Source organism: Schistocerca serialis, chromosome 2 (genome assembly GCF_023864345.2).
Source record: "Schistocerca serialis cubense isolate TAMUIC-IGC-003099 chromosome 2, iqSchSeri2.2, whole genome shotgun sequence".
Taxonomy (NCBI): Eukaryota; Metazoa; Arthropoda; class Insecta; order Orthoptera; family Acrididae; genus Schistocerca; species Schistocerca serialis.
The window spans coordinates 630639085-630656647 of record NC_064639.1 but is presented as its reverse complement, the minus strand read 5'-3'; the positions used below and the strand labels follow the sequence as shown (position 1 = coordinate 630656647).

The following is a 17563-nucleotide window of genomic DNA, read 5'->3' as shown; positions in this document are numbered from 1 at the left end:
TGCACGAGTATTTTCCGTGTACAACCACCTTATAAATGTAAAAAAAAAGAAAAAAAAAGAAAGGCAACGAACGGCTGTCTTACTGTAGAAAGCCGTAATTATGTATGACAAAGTTGTATGAATGAATTTAGAAATCAGAATAAAAAAATTTTCATCTCCAGAACGATTGAAAGCTGCTTCTGGTAAATAGCTAATTACACTTAATTCACGCAAATACTGGACAACGAAGGTCACGCCTGAGCTTAGATGTAAAAGAAGAAGCGTTAAATGAATTCCAAAGACGGAAAATCTGTGATGAAATATTTTTAGTAAAAATTTTAATTGTGACTAGCAACACTTTATAGATACGGTACTGCGTCGCGCAATTCACGATAATGCTGCCTCTTTGAAAACGTCTTTAGTCGTAAGAGAAAGTAATTAATTCCTTATCTGATTCTATTCGAGTAGTGCCGTAGAAACTTTCCTTTAAGGCTACAACCTATTGCCAGTAGTAATGGTATGAAGAGATATGTCATTTACAGAACACAACATAAAATCATAAAATTACTTTGGCTACAAGACAGCCAGTATACTTTTGTCACTCAAGCCTGTATTGCGCTTCTATCACATTTCGTTTCAACTGATTGTCTGCGTTACCATAGCAGTGCTGCACCACATGAAGAACGATAGTTGCTACAGCTTTCTATTACAATGACTACTTGATTGAAATGAGTTGTCAATTAAACGGTTCCTTTTTCTTTTACCTATATTTTTCCATTAGGTTTTTCTTGGAAGTTATGGTGAGAGGATAGGACTACGTTCATGGTTTGACTAAACCAATCTAATGTTCCAAGAAAGCTCCAATTGTACTGGCTTGCGTATAACACAACTATAAAATTACTGGATGGATCTTACTTTGCGGTGAGTTGCTATCGGTACGATATAATGCTTTTTATGAAATTCAATATAGACGGTAGTCTCTTTTTGATAGCGATCAACTTGAATAAACCTGGGCCACACTGATTTTTAATTAACTCTAAAAACCTTCTTGCGACCATGTACTACGCACATACACGTGTGCTCCCTCACTTATACCTTACCTTTCGGTATTCTCGTACGTTGTCCACTAAATGACAATTCGGAACTGTATCGAATATTGTTCGGAATATTTCAAGGAACGAGGCTTCGATGTCAGCGACATTGGCCATACTGTGATTCCTAGTTGATGAGTACCCCAAGACTTCTGTTTGCTGAATCAGTATGGTTTATTATGGAGGACACTTCCGTCTTCCGGGGTTCATTTATTCTGCAACGACAACGAGTTAAGCATTCAATCATGTGTGCTTTTTTCGAGTCACTTGGAATGCTTTGCCTCTCTTTCGACTTACGATTTACTTCTGCTGGAACGGCAGAAAGTTGTGTATAGGGCCTTAAAGACATCTTCTCAGATCCAGATACATTTCCACTACTGAGTGGTTTTAGTTTCTATTGCTCGATCAGTTACGTCAATGTCGACTAGATGGGTCTTATGAGACAAATCAGCGTAACCTCCTTGTGTGGTGAAATAGTTTCTGAAAAGCGAAATCAGTAATCCTGCCTTATCTCCGTGATTTGTTGCGAGGGTTCCAGTACGGTCAAAGAGTGACTTAATAAGTGTAGTAGATGTATATATTGGACCAATACATGTTAAGATTTTTGGTCAGATCGGCTAGTGATTGTTTAATTTAAATCTCATGGCTGCTTTCAGGTTATGCTTTTAACAAGGCTCCGAAGTCCTTTAAACCTGTACTGAAGCTCTTAATGTTTTGACAGAAACCTAGTAACGTATCACTCGAACTGTGACGGTCTTTGCATTTCTCTGAAACCTTACTCCGCACATACAGGTCTAAGATGCCGTTTGCAAATACTCGTGGAGTTGACCATTTCGTGTTTCACACCCTCGTCACTAAAGGAGCTGGATATTCGATCTTGACAGCTGAAATACACTGCAGTTCAATTCCTGATATTTCTTCTGAGGGGGAATTCTTTCCTATATCCAGTAACATTCTATTGACACCAATAGCAGTTGAATTAGTAACAGCCCTACGATTACTGACCTTCTCGTTCATAATACCTGATTCGCGAACTATAAGTCTGTTCCATTTAAGAGATTTCCCTAATAGTCACTTCTGTAATTAAAATGCTGGAGATACTTGTCAAATATAAAGTGAAATGAGCATATGGCATTTGTGATAAAAATTGCCAAGAACAGTCTCATACAAATCCTGCCTGTGACACCAGTTTTAATCGAATGGCTCTATCATTTAATAGCTATATGTATTTTGAGAGTTAGTGACTGGTGTTGCAATCCTTTTACATTTGAGATATAAAGAAGCATGTCGCTAAAATGTGATACGTACTGGAATGCGCACGCAACACCTCTTGTAGGAATGGTGAAAAGAGTACTCCAGGTTTATTTATGCAACAAAAAAGTTACTGCACCAATTACATTTTTCTGACTTAGGACAATAGTTTTCGCAATTTTATTTCACCTTAGAGTGTTGTTGGAAGCAACATAAGTTTTAGATCATTTGCCTGCGTGTGTGTTATTCAATGATTTTTTCCCATGCGATCGTCTCTTTATGTAATTCTAAGAGGATACTACAGATCCGACAGAGAGAGGATACCTTAGTCTTCTTGGTAGATGCCATCGTGCCGAAGAACATTAAACAGTACGGAGGGGTGGACACAGTCCCCAAGCACAAACGCAAACTAGTTTAGATCAATTATGCCTTCCATTATGAAGAATAACCGACACGAATACATTCCTCAGACCATAACGCTCCCTCACTGATTGCAGGTTGTTTGCCCTGAGACGTTTCACGCCGTACACGCCGCCCGACTTATACCCGATCTAGCATAAAACGTCTTTCGCCTAAAACTACGGCCCAAAGCGGGTCCGGTTCAGGTATTGGAGTGAAAATTGAACCCTTCGTCGCCGGTGAACAGCAGTCGACGTGAGCGTACGAATGTGTCACCTGCTGTGGACAGCGGTAAATAGGAACTTTTGTTGGATGGTTTTTAGGCAGACATTGTTGGTTGTCCTATTGGTTCATCTGGGGCGTCTTTCCCTCAACTGTTGCGTGCCTTTCCATCCGTACACATCTCCGCACCTGTCTTTCACTCCTGTCATCTATGGCCCATTCTGCCCCACTGGTCATGGTGTCAGTTATCAATAGTGCAGTTTTACCAGGCACAGTTCACTTTAAGCAGGGTGACACTTGAACAGCTTACAAACTGAGACGTGCATCCACTCTTGCCCCGAAAGGCAATAATCATACCTTTTGGAGTCAGATAAATAGCTTCGTTTCCGCATTATGACACCGACTTCACTGTCCCCCGCGGCTCCCTGATGATCTTTACATAGCCTCCACTGTTAATGCTGCGCCCTACCTTCATTGAGTTGTTATCTGGCGCTGATGTCGAACAAAGGCGGTGGTCACATTACTGTGACGGAACCGTGTATGTACTAGTATCTTGGACTTAACGTAGATAGTGAAAGGACTCTGATGTCTCCCATCGTACAAAATGCGGAACATCACAAGAAGTTATGTGAGACATTCCATTCAAGGCTGTCACGTCTTTGCCTCTAAATTTAGTTTGAATGTAAAAGAAAAACAAACAAATACTAACCATCTCCATCACGGGATTTCAGAGGACGAACAGGGACAATATTTTAATATGGTACGTTCATTATCTTGATGAGGAGCAAAAGACTTTACAGAGCCATCCACTTGGAGATATGTGTGCTTTTCAGCGAAACCCCAGCTACATGATCGTAACGAGGAAGGCTTCCAGCTCTGTAATACTTTTTATTCTTTACGACTATGGGTAGAGTGGGCTGTTTGATGTCAAAACCAATGAAGAATCTAACTTTATCAGCCAAATATCTTGCTAGCTTTTAGTGTGGCAGAGCGTTACTAAAAAGGCAAACCTTCCCAAACATAATTAAGGAAAGAACTAATATTGTCAATTTAATTGTGTGATAATATCAGACCAACAAGAACTTGAAAAACCACTGTATTGGTTTACTGGAACACGAAATTAATTAGGAGAGCTAGTCCGACGTGAGCATAGCGTGCGTGTCGCTGTTGATTCGTTTTCTTTTATTTTCTGGGACGAGCGGACTGTTCAAATAACACCTATGTAGCATACAGTAGTGTTACATTGCTAAATGGGAGAGTTCCACTAGCAGCCGTTAGACGAAATGGCGATCTGTAATTACGTTCACTGACTTTTACAGCACTGGTAGCAGTGGCGGAGGTCCACGGACAACCAGAAGAGTCGACCACCGCCAACATCGGGAATGAGAATCTAAGCATCGGAAATATCACGGCTGAGAATAGATTTCTGGGAAGGTCGTCCTACACGGAAGATGATGATACCATTTGTGTCGCAGCAGACAACAGGTTCTACTTGTATGCTAATTCGTTGAAGCTGTATTCTTGCTACAACCAACTACCGAAAGGTAAGTTACTTTGAACAAAACAGTTTTCTGTTCATAATTGATAAGATAAAGCCAGTTTGTTCAGCATAAAAATTCGCGTAGGGTTCCACAGCGAAAGCGAAAATATGAGTAAAATCAGATCATCAATGAACAGTGGCTACCCTTGCCTCGCCGAAATGACGAAATTGCAACTTTTCATGGTTCTTCACCAAAACCATTCAGAGCAATTTGCTGCGCATATTTAGTCCACCTTTTACAATAATTTTCTTTCCCCTTAAAACACCATGTTGGCATTAAATTGGGTCACAGACTCATTCACTGTTTTAGTGACACATCTACAACGTAATGTCGGAGCGAAATATAATCTACTTATAGACTATCACACACCGTACGACAATCAACCGTATAACAATCGCAAAAAATGTCCCAAATTTCAGGAATTTATGAATAGCAGCATGCCTCACATTTTAATCAGGAGTCAGTGAAGGTTGAATAAAGAACCTGATAAAAACACGTTACTTAGGCGTAGTACCAGTTAAGATATTCATTGAGTTAGAAGTTCTGCCTGCACGCGTGTTGGTTAGCACGAGAGTACATGAAAGTTAAATAATGAATCTTTAGATGGAAATGTCTAGAAAACAAGCGGTAATTTCTACATGTATAGTAAGATTGTTACTACACAAACACGACATTCTCTAGCTAGTCTTTTCGTGGCCACTGTTGTAAGCAGGCTGATACATTGCAGTCACCAAGAACAGTAGTTAAGGAAAACGCACCTTCTATCGGAGCTTTCAGAAGAGCTGAGCTTATACTGTGAAATTGCTCATCGTGTCCTAGCAAAATATCACGATTAAAACTCACCATGAGCCGACCGAAATGCTCCAGCCCCAGGCGCCATAGTATTGGGGACGATTATTAAACAGAAAGTTGCCTCACATCTCGCACAAAGCTGAAGTCCATAACTTCACAGAGATCGTGCAGAGTATCATGGTCTCAGTTTCAAGAGAATAATTCTTCAAACTCTAACAAAATGTGAATCTTCTAGAGTTGGGGTAAATGAAAGGTCTCACTACTACAAACGTTTGGTCTGTCTCAAAACAATTAACATTTTGGTGATCTTGCGCTCTCCAAACTTGGCATTCTGAGTGATGGAGAAAGATACCTGAGTCATTCAGTGTTTCTACAGGGTGATTGGGTCGTTTAGCATCCGCAGTTCTGATTTTGAGGACGGTTCTGACAGCGCGGCGCAATTGTAAATTCTTTGTGATTGCGGTTGTCTGTTGTCTATTCAAGTATAATAATTGAATTTATGTCAGCGATGGGTCTCTATCTGTGTCCTATGATGTTCGTGTCTATTAAGTATCGCGAAGGCTAAGTCCCATCACAAAATTAGCAATCAACTATCCCGTTATCTGTCTAAACGGTAAAGACGATTTTACTTCACTCTGACTTCTGACTAATACTTCCAACCGTAAAACCTTTAAACTTCACATCGTCTTTAAATCAACCTAGAAGCGCTTAGCATGCGTACTACTATTGCAAGAGTACAAGAGAGAAATGACGTTACATTGTAGTCACCGCAAACTTACAGCTCGATAGGGTTACAACCCTCTTCTAGGAAAAATGTTATCTTTGGTCAGTTTATGATCTGGGGTTTAACCTCAGTAAATAATAATTTCTTGAATCCTTTCTGTCCCGTATCATATGGTATTCTCTCATTGAGTCCTTTCTTTATGATAAGTATTAGTGTTTACATAACATTCTTGTTAATTAAACTGTCAAGAGTGTAAATTTTGTTGTCAGTACCTGTCATCACTGTCGAGATGACTGATTTTTCAATTTCTTTTTGCAACAAAAGGGTGTTCGTTATGGGTTGGGCGAACGTTCACACGGCGGAATACCGTTCCTGACCTGTACACGAAGGACAGAGTAAACGCATTTCATCCAGTCACGTTGGATCGTTCTACTGTTAAGACAAAGTTTTACGGTTACTGGGGACCAGCGATGCTGAACATTTCCAAATCACACACTCAGGGATTGCCAGATCAGTTCTCAGCAAATGAAACCGAGGTCCCTCAGGTTATCGTCATTTGCCTCGTCGCAGGATACACGTGTTGCTCACTGAATGCTTCGCACGCCAGGAGCATTACCCTCCTAGAGGAACTTGGTTCTAGTGACACCCTTAAACTTTCGAAATACGCTATAAGTCAGGTTTATTCGCGTCGTCAATCTTCCAACTGTCTGCTATAGTACCAGTAAGGATAGGAACCCTGTAACGTAGCACACTGTGTGACCCCAAATTATCTCTGATACACGACCATAACATAATCTTGTCACAATGCTGACAGTGAAATTCGCGCTATGTAAAAAAGGTGAAGGCTTACCGTTGTCTTATCACTAGTAAAATTAAACTGCTATGTTATTTTTGTACTTCCTATCTTTAGCAAAGCGCATTTCTCTTCGTTGCAGTTTACGTGGTGAAACCAAAGAGTCAGTGTAAACCATACATGTCAGATTGTCCCAGGAACTAGGAACATTGCCAGTCCGTTGCCTCAGCTTGAATCGTCTGCGAGGGAGTGGAGACTAAATGGCTGACCTGCTGACTGAAGACATCTGCTGTTTCCAGAGGAGCCAAGAAACTGCAAGAGTGTCAGAACTTGACACATTTATTTAAACATAAACAATGGAATCTACACATACTATTCTGTGTCAGTTTCTGATTACTTCACGACATGCAGTAAATATCATTACTGTAAAGATTAGTATTAAAAACATAGCGTTTGTATTCTTTTTATGTTTCTGTTGTTTCCCAAACAGCTGTATGCCGACGCAAGAAAAGCGTAGTTTCATGAGGTCAACTGTTATATTAAACGATAGAAGATATTTCTCTACCTACAGGTTCACGTAATTACTGACAAACTACGGCTTGTTATTAATAACATCAAATGCATTTCATCCGTTATCCACGCTGACCTCCTAAATTCCCAGTATCCAAATCCAACCTTAACACACTGACTGCCACGAGGACACCGGCGGCCACAGCAAAGACATACGATTGACGCCTCGGCTGGACCCTACGTGGCATGGGAAAAACGTGAAACATTTCTAATCCAGAGGAAATGGTGTCATATCTCACGGTTCTATATAAATTTATTGCAAGCTATTTGAAATATCACGACAAGATGCATTTTCGCATTATCGAAATAGTAAAAGTGACCGTGTGCCGTCTCAATTACTAGATCTTGTCGACTGAAGCGTAAGTAAAGGAGCGTGCCGAAAAGTAATGCCTCCGAATTTTTATATGTGAAAACTTATAAAGCTTTTTAAATAAAATAAACTTTATTAACACTCTACATTCTTATTCTTCCTGTCACTATGTTTATCCAAACAAGAGAACAGTTTCTTGATACCTTCACTGTAGAATGTTTGACTTTGTTCAAGGGGCCACAACATTACTTCTACTTGCACAGCTTCATCAATATCAAAGTGAAACCCTCTAAAAGTTTTCATCGAGTTTTGGAACGAGATGACGGGCTGATGGGGCATAGTCGGGGTGTATGGAAGATGATCTGTGACCTCGTATACAATGTGTCGGTTTGTTACACCTGTCGCAGCGCTTGTACATGCTCTGTCGTTGCCACGATAAAGGAAAGGTAGCTCCATCTGTGCAAGAACTCTTCGAATTCGTCTTTTCAGTCTCTTGAAGGAATACAACAAGCAGTATCTCGAGCTCTGTCACAGTTACGTAACACACCGCCATGTCACATGCTACAGTACGTAGCCCTCGATCGGCAGAGGGTTGCAATTGCGTTATGGAATCGTGAAAGTCGACCGAGTAATATGCACTATGCGTAATAGGGTAACATGCATTGATAACACGATGAAAAACTCGGAGGCATACATCCTGTCTTATCAATACTTACTTTCATATTTTTCTTGGGTAGCATCAGATATCCAAGGAAAAAAGCATGGTGCAAAGCGAATGCTACAAAATAGTCTTATATCAATAAACAGAAAGATACATAGAGACAGGTAAGAAAATCGTTATCAGTTAGATTAAGGAAACCATACATTAATCATAATTTATTCTGTTCAGTACTAAAACTAAATGTAAATCCCAAATGGCCACAAAACACATAATTTGCTTGGTAGGAGTAGCCAACAGCGCACACGTTTAAGAAAAAATGCCGCACGTCACGGTAGGCATTTGATTGCTCATCCCAGTTCAATATAAAAGTGTATCTACGTAACCTTAGTCCGACTCACTGGTTAACAGAAATGCGATTCAGAAAATGAGGCTCTGGTAATGCTGTTACTGCATGCAGCGGGGCTAAAAGAACAAGTAGCACTAATTCTGGGCAGAGGTGGAGCTCTCCCATTAGGTCGGTGAGACGAGAAAATGCCGTGGAAATCGGAGACTCAGACTCGATGATGTTCAAGTTGAGTTTGCTCCAAACGTTCTTTTTCAGTTAAAGCATCAAAGAGTATCCAGTTGAAACCTCCAATTGTGGTATGTTATCTTTTTCTATCTCTCTTTATTTAAACATTAAGACATAACATAAACTTCTGACATATAAAACGTCTATTTTACTCTGTCCATGAGTTAATTAAAAACGGTTCAAAACAACAGTGCACACAATAACATCGTCGGTATCCAATGAGGTAAAAAAGACGCAACACGTAGGGGACACTAAATTGCACATTACGTTACCCATTATAATTCCATTCTAGACACCCATCGCCCAGGCGTATATTCACAGTGCTGGTACGTAGACACACGAACAAATTTCACTTTAGGAAAGGCGTTCAACTACCTTCCATTTGGAAAGACAACGCAACTAGCTGTATCATACGTTGCTGGACCCTACACAACCCGCCTGCATAAACTTTTGTTAATTTTGCCTCGCCCCTCCCCTCAACCACACACTCACACACATACCAAATTAGACTCTAGTGGATTGCCGTCTTGGGATTCTGGACTCCAGAACATCGAAAATCCATGACTGATTCAATTCCCTGGAAGTGCTTCAATTCCAAAGTGTGGCAATGTACCTTCGTTCCGAAGCCTAATGAGTAACTGAACACAAAGAAAAACCTTTAAAATGCATTGTGGAATGTGTTGCAAAGGAACTAATTACGCAAGGTACATGCAAATTGTCCAGTATTAGGTAAGGGATCAAAAGTACTTCTTTGACCATTCTAGCCTGTTGATTTATGTTGCTGCGTCAGGAACACAAGCCATGTGCAAGCGTGGTTTTGGGGTAACTTTTCTAAATTTCATGCAGCAATGGCTGGAAGGTAGTAGTTAAGGAACAGAATGTCGAATCGAATGGCTTTCGCGGGTGACGTTGATATTTAGCAAGCTGCTCTAGGAGGCATGTATACGACGTTGCACTTGGGAGGGAATGCAAGGCAAGACGAATACTGTATACAAGTGTGATGAAATCAGGACAGCACAGGGAAGTGCCCTGCTGTGAATAACCGATACATTGTAGATCGAAGCGCACCTAATGAACTGTGTGTAGGGACCAAAGAGGGCTGAGGGAACCAGAAGTTGTAAAAATCAAAGAGCAGTCCACTTGTCTCCTCCAGAGGAAATACGTCACGGGTCTAGCCCGCAGGCTCAAATGGGGGGTAGTTGTACCGCCACTATGTCCATGTTTAGAATCCGAGTCAATAACGATTGTTTAAATTGCACGCGAACCTCGACGACATTGTGGTGATGACTCTCGGCGGCCAACGGGCCCGCTGAAACTACTGCAAACCTCTGCTGCACAGACGCGCAGTATCTTTGGCGGGGAGGGGCCGCACCTTGGAGGTGCACCGGCACGAGGAACGAGATCTACATCTACATCTACATCTACATTTATACTCCGCAAGCCACCCAACGGTGTGTGGCGGAGGGCACTTTACGTGCCACTGTTATTACCTCCCTTTCCTGTTCCAGTCGCGTATGGTTCGCGGGAAGAACGACTGTCTGAAAGCCTCCGTGCGCGCTCTAATCTCTCTCATTTTACATTCGTGATCTCCTCGGGAGGTATAAGTAGGGGGAAGCAATATATTCGATACCTCATCCAGAAACGCACCCTCTCGAAACCTGGCGTGCAAGCTACACAGCGATGCAGACTGCCTCTCTTGCAGAGTCTGCCACTTGAGTTTATTAAACATCTCCGTAACGCTATCACGGTTACCAAATAACCCTGTGACGAAACGCGCCGCTCTTCTTTGGATCTTCTCTATCTCCTCCGTCAAACCGATCTGGTACGGATCCCACACTGATGACCAATACTCAAGTATAGGTCGAACGAGTGTTTTGTAAGCCACCTCCTTTGTTGATGGACTACATTTTCTAAGCACTCTCCCAATGAATCTCAACCTGGTACCCGCCTTACCAACAATTAATTTTATATGATCATTCCACTTCAAATCGTTCCGCACGCATACTCCCAGATATTTTACAGAAGTAACTGCTACCAGTGTTTGTTCCGCTTTCATATAATCATACAATAAAGGATCCTTCTTTCTATGTATTCGCAATTCATTACATTTGTCTATGTTAAGGGTCAGTTGCCACTCCCTGCACCAAGTGCCTATCCGCTGCAGATCTTCCTGCATTTCGCTACAATTTTCTAATGCTGCAACTTCTCTGTATACTACAGCCTCATCCGCGAAAAGCCGCATGGAACTTCCGACACTATCTACTAGGTCATTTATATATATTGTGAAAAGCAATGGTCCCATAACACTCCCCTGTGGCACGCCAGAGGTTACTTTAACGTCTGTAGACGTCTCTCCATTGATAACAACATGCTGTGTTCTGTTTGCTAAAAACTAATCGCCGCTACCCTCCACTCTGTGGGTGACATCGTCCGGCGGACTGCAAGCTGCCATTCGCTGGGGCGGGTCGGGGGCACCAACTAGCGACCTCCCGGGTAAAGAGCAATCTGCGGTCTCTCACGAATATGCCCTGGCTGCTAAGGCTTACTACAACGATGACGGCCAGTTATTTTCCCTTGGGCGCTGTACGTGGGGTTCAAAATTTGTGCTTGAGGGCGCAGCCAGACACGTCCCAGGCAACCAACGCACATACACGCAGGTTAATGTATCGCGGCGAAACCTTAGCCGCCACGAGAGTAGGAGCGCTACTTATGCAACGCTGGGTGGCTGGATGCCGATGCAGCAAAACGCCATCACTGCGATCAGTGGGAGGCCTGCTGTTTAAATTCTATGCATTAAAGTCAACGAAACATTTTCCGGTTTTTCTATGCATTCGTATGCGTAAGTCACCCCTCTCTACCAAACCGTACCTCTGTGTCGTTCCGACAACCCCTGAGCGCTACAGGACGGTTGTGAAATATCATGTTCACATGCAGGTTGTGTTCCAATCAATAATGATTGTTGTGAGTTGAAAATAACTTCACAAGTGAAGCTAGATTCGTCAGTCCATCCCACGTTACTTTTAAAATGGCCTATATCTTTCAAATGGTGCTGAATCCATTCAAATAACTATACTCTTCCATTTCGGTCTTCTGGCCACTGGTGCTGAATTAGCTTGTTATGATACAGAAACAGGTCATTGTGCATCACTTCAAAAACCCGTTTTTCACATATCTGGAACAACGTTTGGTGATGTAGTAGAATGGTTTCAGGAACTGCGTTATCTGTAGGAGTAGTTTTCGTCCTTGGAAGGCCACTGTATATGAAGGTTACCCGTTTCCCAGAAGACTGTGCATCAGGTGACGAAAACCATTCTCTTCAAGATGAAGTCTTCTGTGGTACTGTGTAGCATATCCACGAGCAACAGCAGCCTATTGATCGGAAACACTCAGCAACAAAAACATATTACGATATTTATCTTTTGTGGCTTTCATCGGGAAGCTGCCCTACATAAACTTGACAGGAGCAGTCATGGTTGCCCACTAAGCAGTCAGTAGACACATAAACGCCGGTTAATTTATCCCCCTCTAATGCCATAGGCCACTATCATTTTGTAGGTCATTGTCTTGTGTTCAAATAATGCCCAACTTACAAACTACGAGAGCTGGGAAAGGGAATCCAAAAAATGAAAATGAAACCTTAACAAGATTTGAACAACGGCTCTATGGGGGTGTAGGTTTGATGTTTCACCAGACCACTCAGTGACCTGCAAGGCCTGGCACGGTTATGTGGGATGACACACAGTCCTCTTTACATTCCGATGCCCTACACAACGTGACAGTGTTGATAGCTCCTCGTTTTCACGAACTAAGTGGTTTCTAAACGGACACGATCTTGAAAGATAAATTTTTGATTGGATTCTGATTAAAGATTCGCCTGCTGGTATCTATTCGTCACCCTGTATGTTGATTAAGAAAGTTAGCCAACAAGAGTATGTAATAACAATTACTGAAACTACAATCGGCTACAAAACAAGAGTGTTGCTCAGTGGGAGTTTTTGTTGTTTACGTTACGGTATGAAGGAGCTCTACAAGCCTCTTTAGGTCTCAGAATGAGTCGTTTTGACTGATCCCTTTATCCACTCAAGCTCAGACCACTATTTTCTGTTCTCCGTCGTTCTGTTCAGTGCCTTCTTAACAGTTATGTGGTGTAGGAATTTAATCTTCGGCATTATTCTGTTGCACCTCATTTTAAAGATTAGTGTTACTTGCTTGTCTAAACAGTTTATTGTCCATGTTTCACTTAAATACACGGCTACACTCCGAACAAATACTTTCACGTAAGATATCCTACACTTTAATTTAGAATCGATGTTAACATATTTCTCTCCTTCGAAGACGATTGTCTTGCCATTGCCAGTCTACATTTTATATCCTCTCTAACTCGGCCACCGTCTTTTTATAGACATCTGCATTTTTGTATCTTCTCCATTTGTCAAATGAATGCAGTATCGGACCTTAGTGTATCCCAGCGTATACAATCTTCAAAAAACTTACAGAAATACAGGCGGGAGACATCTTTGACAACCCCTAATATTTCTACAGAAGCACTGATGCCACTTTCGAGAGAAAACTGCAAAAAGTAAGCGCTATGGAAACGAATTTAATAGTTTGGTTTTCGCTGAAAGTCCGTAAAGATAACACACACACTGTCAGCACTGCCGCCAACACAAGTATGGCCGTCGTCATGTGACCGAACCCGCCGGTTCCACGTGTGACCGATTCGTAGTATTAAATAATTCTCGTACTAAATCACGCGTATTCCTATTGTCTTTATGAAATGTACACCACTGGCCATTAAAATTACTACACCACGAAGATGACGTGCTACAGACGCGTAATTTAACCGACATGAAGAGGATGCTGTGATATGCAAATGATTGTCATTTCAGAGAATTCACACAAGGTTGGCGCCGGTGGCGACACCTACAACGTGCTGACATGACGAAAGTTTCCAACCGCTTTCTCATACACAATAAGCAGTTGACCGGCGTTTCCTGGTGAAACGTTGTTGTGATACCTCGAGTTAGGAGGAGAAATGCGTACCATCCCGTTTCCGTCTTTGCTAAAGGTCAGATTGTAGCTTATAGCGATTGCGATTTATCGTATCGCGACACTGCTATGAATTACTTACTCCCTTCTTTGTACATCTCCTTCAAGTTCCTCATCCTCATCGCTTTCTCTATAGAGAGATGTTTAACCTAACTTTTGTGGTGTTTCGATAACTTCTTCATCAATTAACGCGAACTTACTTTCATTGGCTGTACACAGGTGAACACTGCCTACAGCTTCGATTACACCTGGAGGAAAGATAAATTCATCATAACTACTGCTTTCAGCTTCATCAGTCTCTGACAGGAGCCCGTTTTTGCTATCTTTCTCTTTACAAAGTGCTAAAAATTCAGCTGTCACCCTATATATCTCTTGGATTTCTTCGTCCTCCTCTAACAATTACCGCCAGAACCGTACATGTAGCTTTCCTCCTCCTGTGTATCACTACTTGTTAGTTGAACACCATCGATTTCAGCGACACTACAGTCAGTTGCTTGCGTGTTTTGGTCGCCAGTTGGACACTCAACCAGATTATCATCACTTTTGGAATCACTAGCATCATAGGGAACATCCTTTTCTACTGACAACTGATCACAATAGGAATTGGTTTCGTACTTCAGTTCGTGGATCAGGGGCAGTTCCATCTCCGAACGTTGCCTCCTTTGGGACAGTATGCAGTAATTGTTGTTTGCATTCGTAGAATGGGATTATATCGTCAAAATCTATTTGTGTATGCATCTTTGTGCAATACATTTTTCCTATTGAGAGTAGCTCCCCTTCCCAGTCACTACGTCTCGTATTCTGCTCAACCCTCCCATTTTTCAACTCATCATACATGTAACAAAGTTCCCCAAAATACGCAACATCATCTGACTCGTCCTCTATTAGGCCATGATTGCTACGCGAAGCAGCAACATGTCCCTCCTTCAGTAATGGCAAAATACCTTGTCTTTGATCCAAGCTCTTCTCCTACGACTTTTTACATTACCCGTTCCGTTTGGCTATGTTCACCCTTAATTACTTGTTTGTCAGTAGTCTGGTTTGCCACACTATGCTTCTGTACACCGACAGTCACCATTACATTGCCACTGCTGGAATATGTATTTACAACACGGTAACACTCGACTTGCCTACTTCGTTCTCCTTATTCCTTCTGTGGTCGCTGTCGTCTTTTGTTGGGCCAGTTTCGTTCCTCCGAGCCTGGCAGACCAGAAATAAGCGCGGGCTTTGGTTTTCCTCATCGTCACTTCCATTATTGTTGAAGTTACCTCGACCACATCCTCTACCATGACCTCTACCACGTCCTTTGATCACATTTATCTGATGACCACCTCGGCCTCCTTTTTCCGATGAGTTCTGATATCTTGAAGATCGATTGTCGTGTGTTTCGCGCCATCGATCTTCATCCTCTATTTTTTCCAAGAAATCGTCAAATTTCGTGTGATAGCTTCCTACATAACGTTTGGTTGCGTCAGGTAGTTCTTCCGTAATTCTCATACGATTTCAAACTCCGATAGTCTGTGCTGAGATCGTTTAAACCAATTTTAGCAATATTCCTTCATGGAATACCCGCCATTGTTGCGACGACAAATTCTCGCCACAACTTAACCTTCTTTTGTAAGGATCAAAACTCATCCACAAACTTTTCGTTAAACTGGGAAAACGTCATGTTTGATGTACCCAAGTTTAAACCCCAGTCTTTGTACTACCTACCATAGCACCAATCGATAAACTGATCTTTTCTCTGTCTGTCATTGTTGTTGGTAACATCCTTTCGCTATTCTTTATGAAATCGGCCGATTATCACGCCCCTTGTTTCGCTTGAGGTTTAATTTTGTCCTCCTAGCTCAGCAGTTCAGATTTCTGCACAAACGAAGGTATACTGCACGCTTTGCTTTGCAATCCCACTCGTAACTAGTCGGATTTACGTTGCCAATCAATACGTAATGCTTCGACTTCGTTACGTATTTGGGTTGTCACGTCACCTACAATACTTTGAACTTTCGTAAAACTGACTTGTACCCTCGTTACTGTATCCTTAAGCGTCACGAAATCAGCCTTTGTTTCGTCAGCGATCTCGGTTTTCATTACAGGTAGTATTTCCTGCAACTTGACCTCTTCCATAGGTTTCACAGTCTCTGCCATGCGTGTTAATTCAGTATCAAGCCATTCGTTGATACCCACTACCCCACCTTTAACTGACGTTGTAGAAGTACTGAGTTCATTAATTCTTTGGCTCTGCAAATTTAGTACTTTTAAATTCGCTTCAGTTTTCCACGTTACATTAATGTCTAACGTAGAAATTTTCGTATCTAATTCTTTGGTCTGATCGGAAATTTTCGGCTCAAGTTTACTAGTGAGCCTAGTTTCTAAACTCTGGCTCTCAGCCGTAATATCCAACCGGATCCCTCCCATATTGGAACTCATGTTAGAATTCATAGCCAACATGATCTTGGACATATTGTTCCACATTGTCATTAAATAGGATATAGATGGTTGAACATCTACACCCTTTGTTCGTTTCGAATCAACATCATGCTGATCTGAAACAGTAGTCTCTTTTCCTACTTTTCGCACATTTAGCTGTGTTGTTTCGCTTAATGGTTGCGTCATTTCAATTGCACTGTCACTAGCCGCCAGTAATGACACCGGTCGGCCAGATGCGTCACTGCTCCCGAGCGCGCCCGCTACGTCAGCTATCAGCGCCCCATTGCCAGAGCTGTCCGTTTCTGCCTTAATTTTCTCCGTTTCGGGATTGCCGTTAGACCCTGACATTTTTTTTAAATAGTTGTCTTGCCTCACAAGTACACTTACGCAATCAAACAGAGACTGTCTCATTGTCAGAATCGGTCTTTGTTGTGCTACCTTGCAGCTTGTTGTCATGGACAATTGTTACCAAGTTCTGGTATTTATGCACGTTTGCACACAGAACTTTTCCCAGAAAAGGTTTTATAAGTCCTGTCAAGGCCGCCATATGTGACCATACCTGCCGATTCCACCTTTGTCCGATTCGTAGTACTCGTATAAAATAATTCTCGTACGAAATCGCAAGGAATAGTACTGTCTTTACGAAACGTAGTTGAAAAATAGAACAGTTAACTACGTACATCTTTCCCTACGTCTTTCTTTCTACTACTTTTGTTTAAATAATTACATTTTCAGTGCACATAATAACGTTTGTTGATTGCTGATAAGTGAAACTCAAGCGCAAGCCGTCCCGACGAAAGCGAACGCCCTTAGGAAGCGGGCAACGACCACACCTCCTCTGACACCTATGGACACTGGCACAAAAAAACTTAACCTTGTCTCTGTGGCCGCGTTCCGCTGCTTTTCTCAAGCCACAATACAGCCATTAACTCACCCCCGCTAACTTAAGCTTTACACTGTAAAATGTTACTACACTTATTGTTAGTAAACTTTCTATGTTCAACAAAACTTATGATCGGTGTAACCTAATGGACGTTACACCGCAAGGCTGTCATTGAACGTGGGCTTCTACCCAAAGCACAATGTGGATGAAGGGGCTCGCTGTGCGAATTCGTTCCGGAAATCAGGATTGTACAATGTCTGACCTACCTGCTAGAAGATCCATCCACACTGCAGTAGTACA

General features: G+C 42.0%; 3 protein-coding genes across 6 annotated transcripts in view; all 3 read left to right on the top strand.

Annotated features, from left to right (window-relative positions):
- The window catches only part of LOC126457693 (uncharacterized), a 294532-nt gene extending 286719 nt beyond the window's left edge, over positions 1 to 7813 (top strand). The window contains exon 4 of the mRNA XM_050094218.1: positions 7319 to 7813. The gene's annotated coding sequence lies outside the window, so the exon portion shown is untranslated. The remainder of the gene's footprint in view (positions 1 to 7318) is intronic.
- Positions 1 to 17563, top strand: part of LOC126457690 (uncharacterized) — a 358927-nt gene that overhangs the window by 549 nt on the left and 340815 nt on the right. The window contains exons 2-3 of one of the 3 annotated variants that reach the window (XM_050094215.1): positions 4262 to 4486; positions 6935 to 7250. The exons of 1 other annotated variant lie outside the window; for it this stretch is intronic. In XM_050094215.1, the coding sequence (XP_049950172.1) occupies positions 4262 to 4486; positions 6935 to 6996 (287 nt within the window). In that variant the 3' untranslated portion in view covers positions 6997 to 7250. Of the gene's footprint in view, positions 1 to 4261; positions 4487 to 6934; positions 7251 to 17563 lie in introns of those variants that run through there. One more of the 3 variants, XM_050094216.1, reaches the window with a different exon arrangement.
- Positions 1 to 17563, top strand: part of LOC126457692 (uncharacterized) — a 92795-nt gene that overhangs the window by 45118 nt on the left and 30114 nt on the right. Inside the window, exon 4 of one of the 2 annotated variants that reach the window (XR_007585504.1) lies at positions 7062 to 7250. The exons of the other annotated variant lie outside the window; for it this stretch is intronic. The gene's annotated coding sequence lies outside the window, so the exon portion shown is untranslated. Of the gene's footprint in view, positions 1 to 7061; positions 7251 to 17563 lie in introns of those variants that run through there. 2 annotated transcript variants of the gene reach the window in all.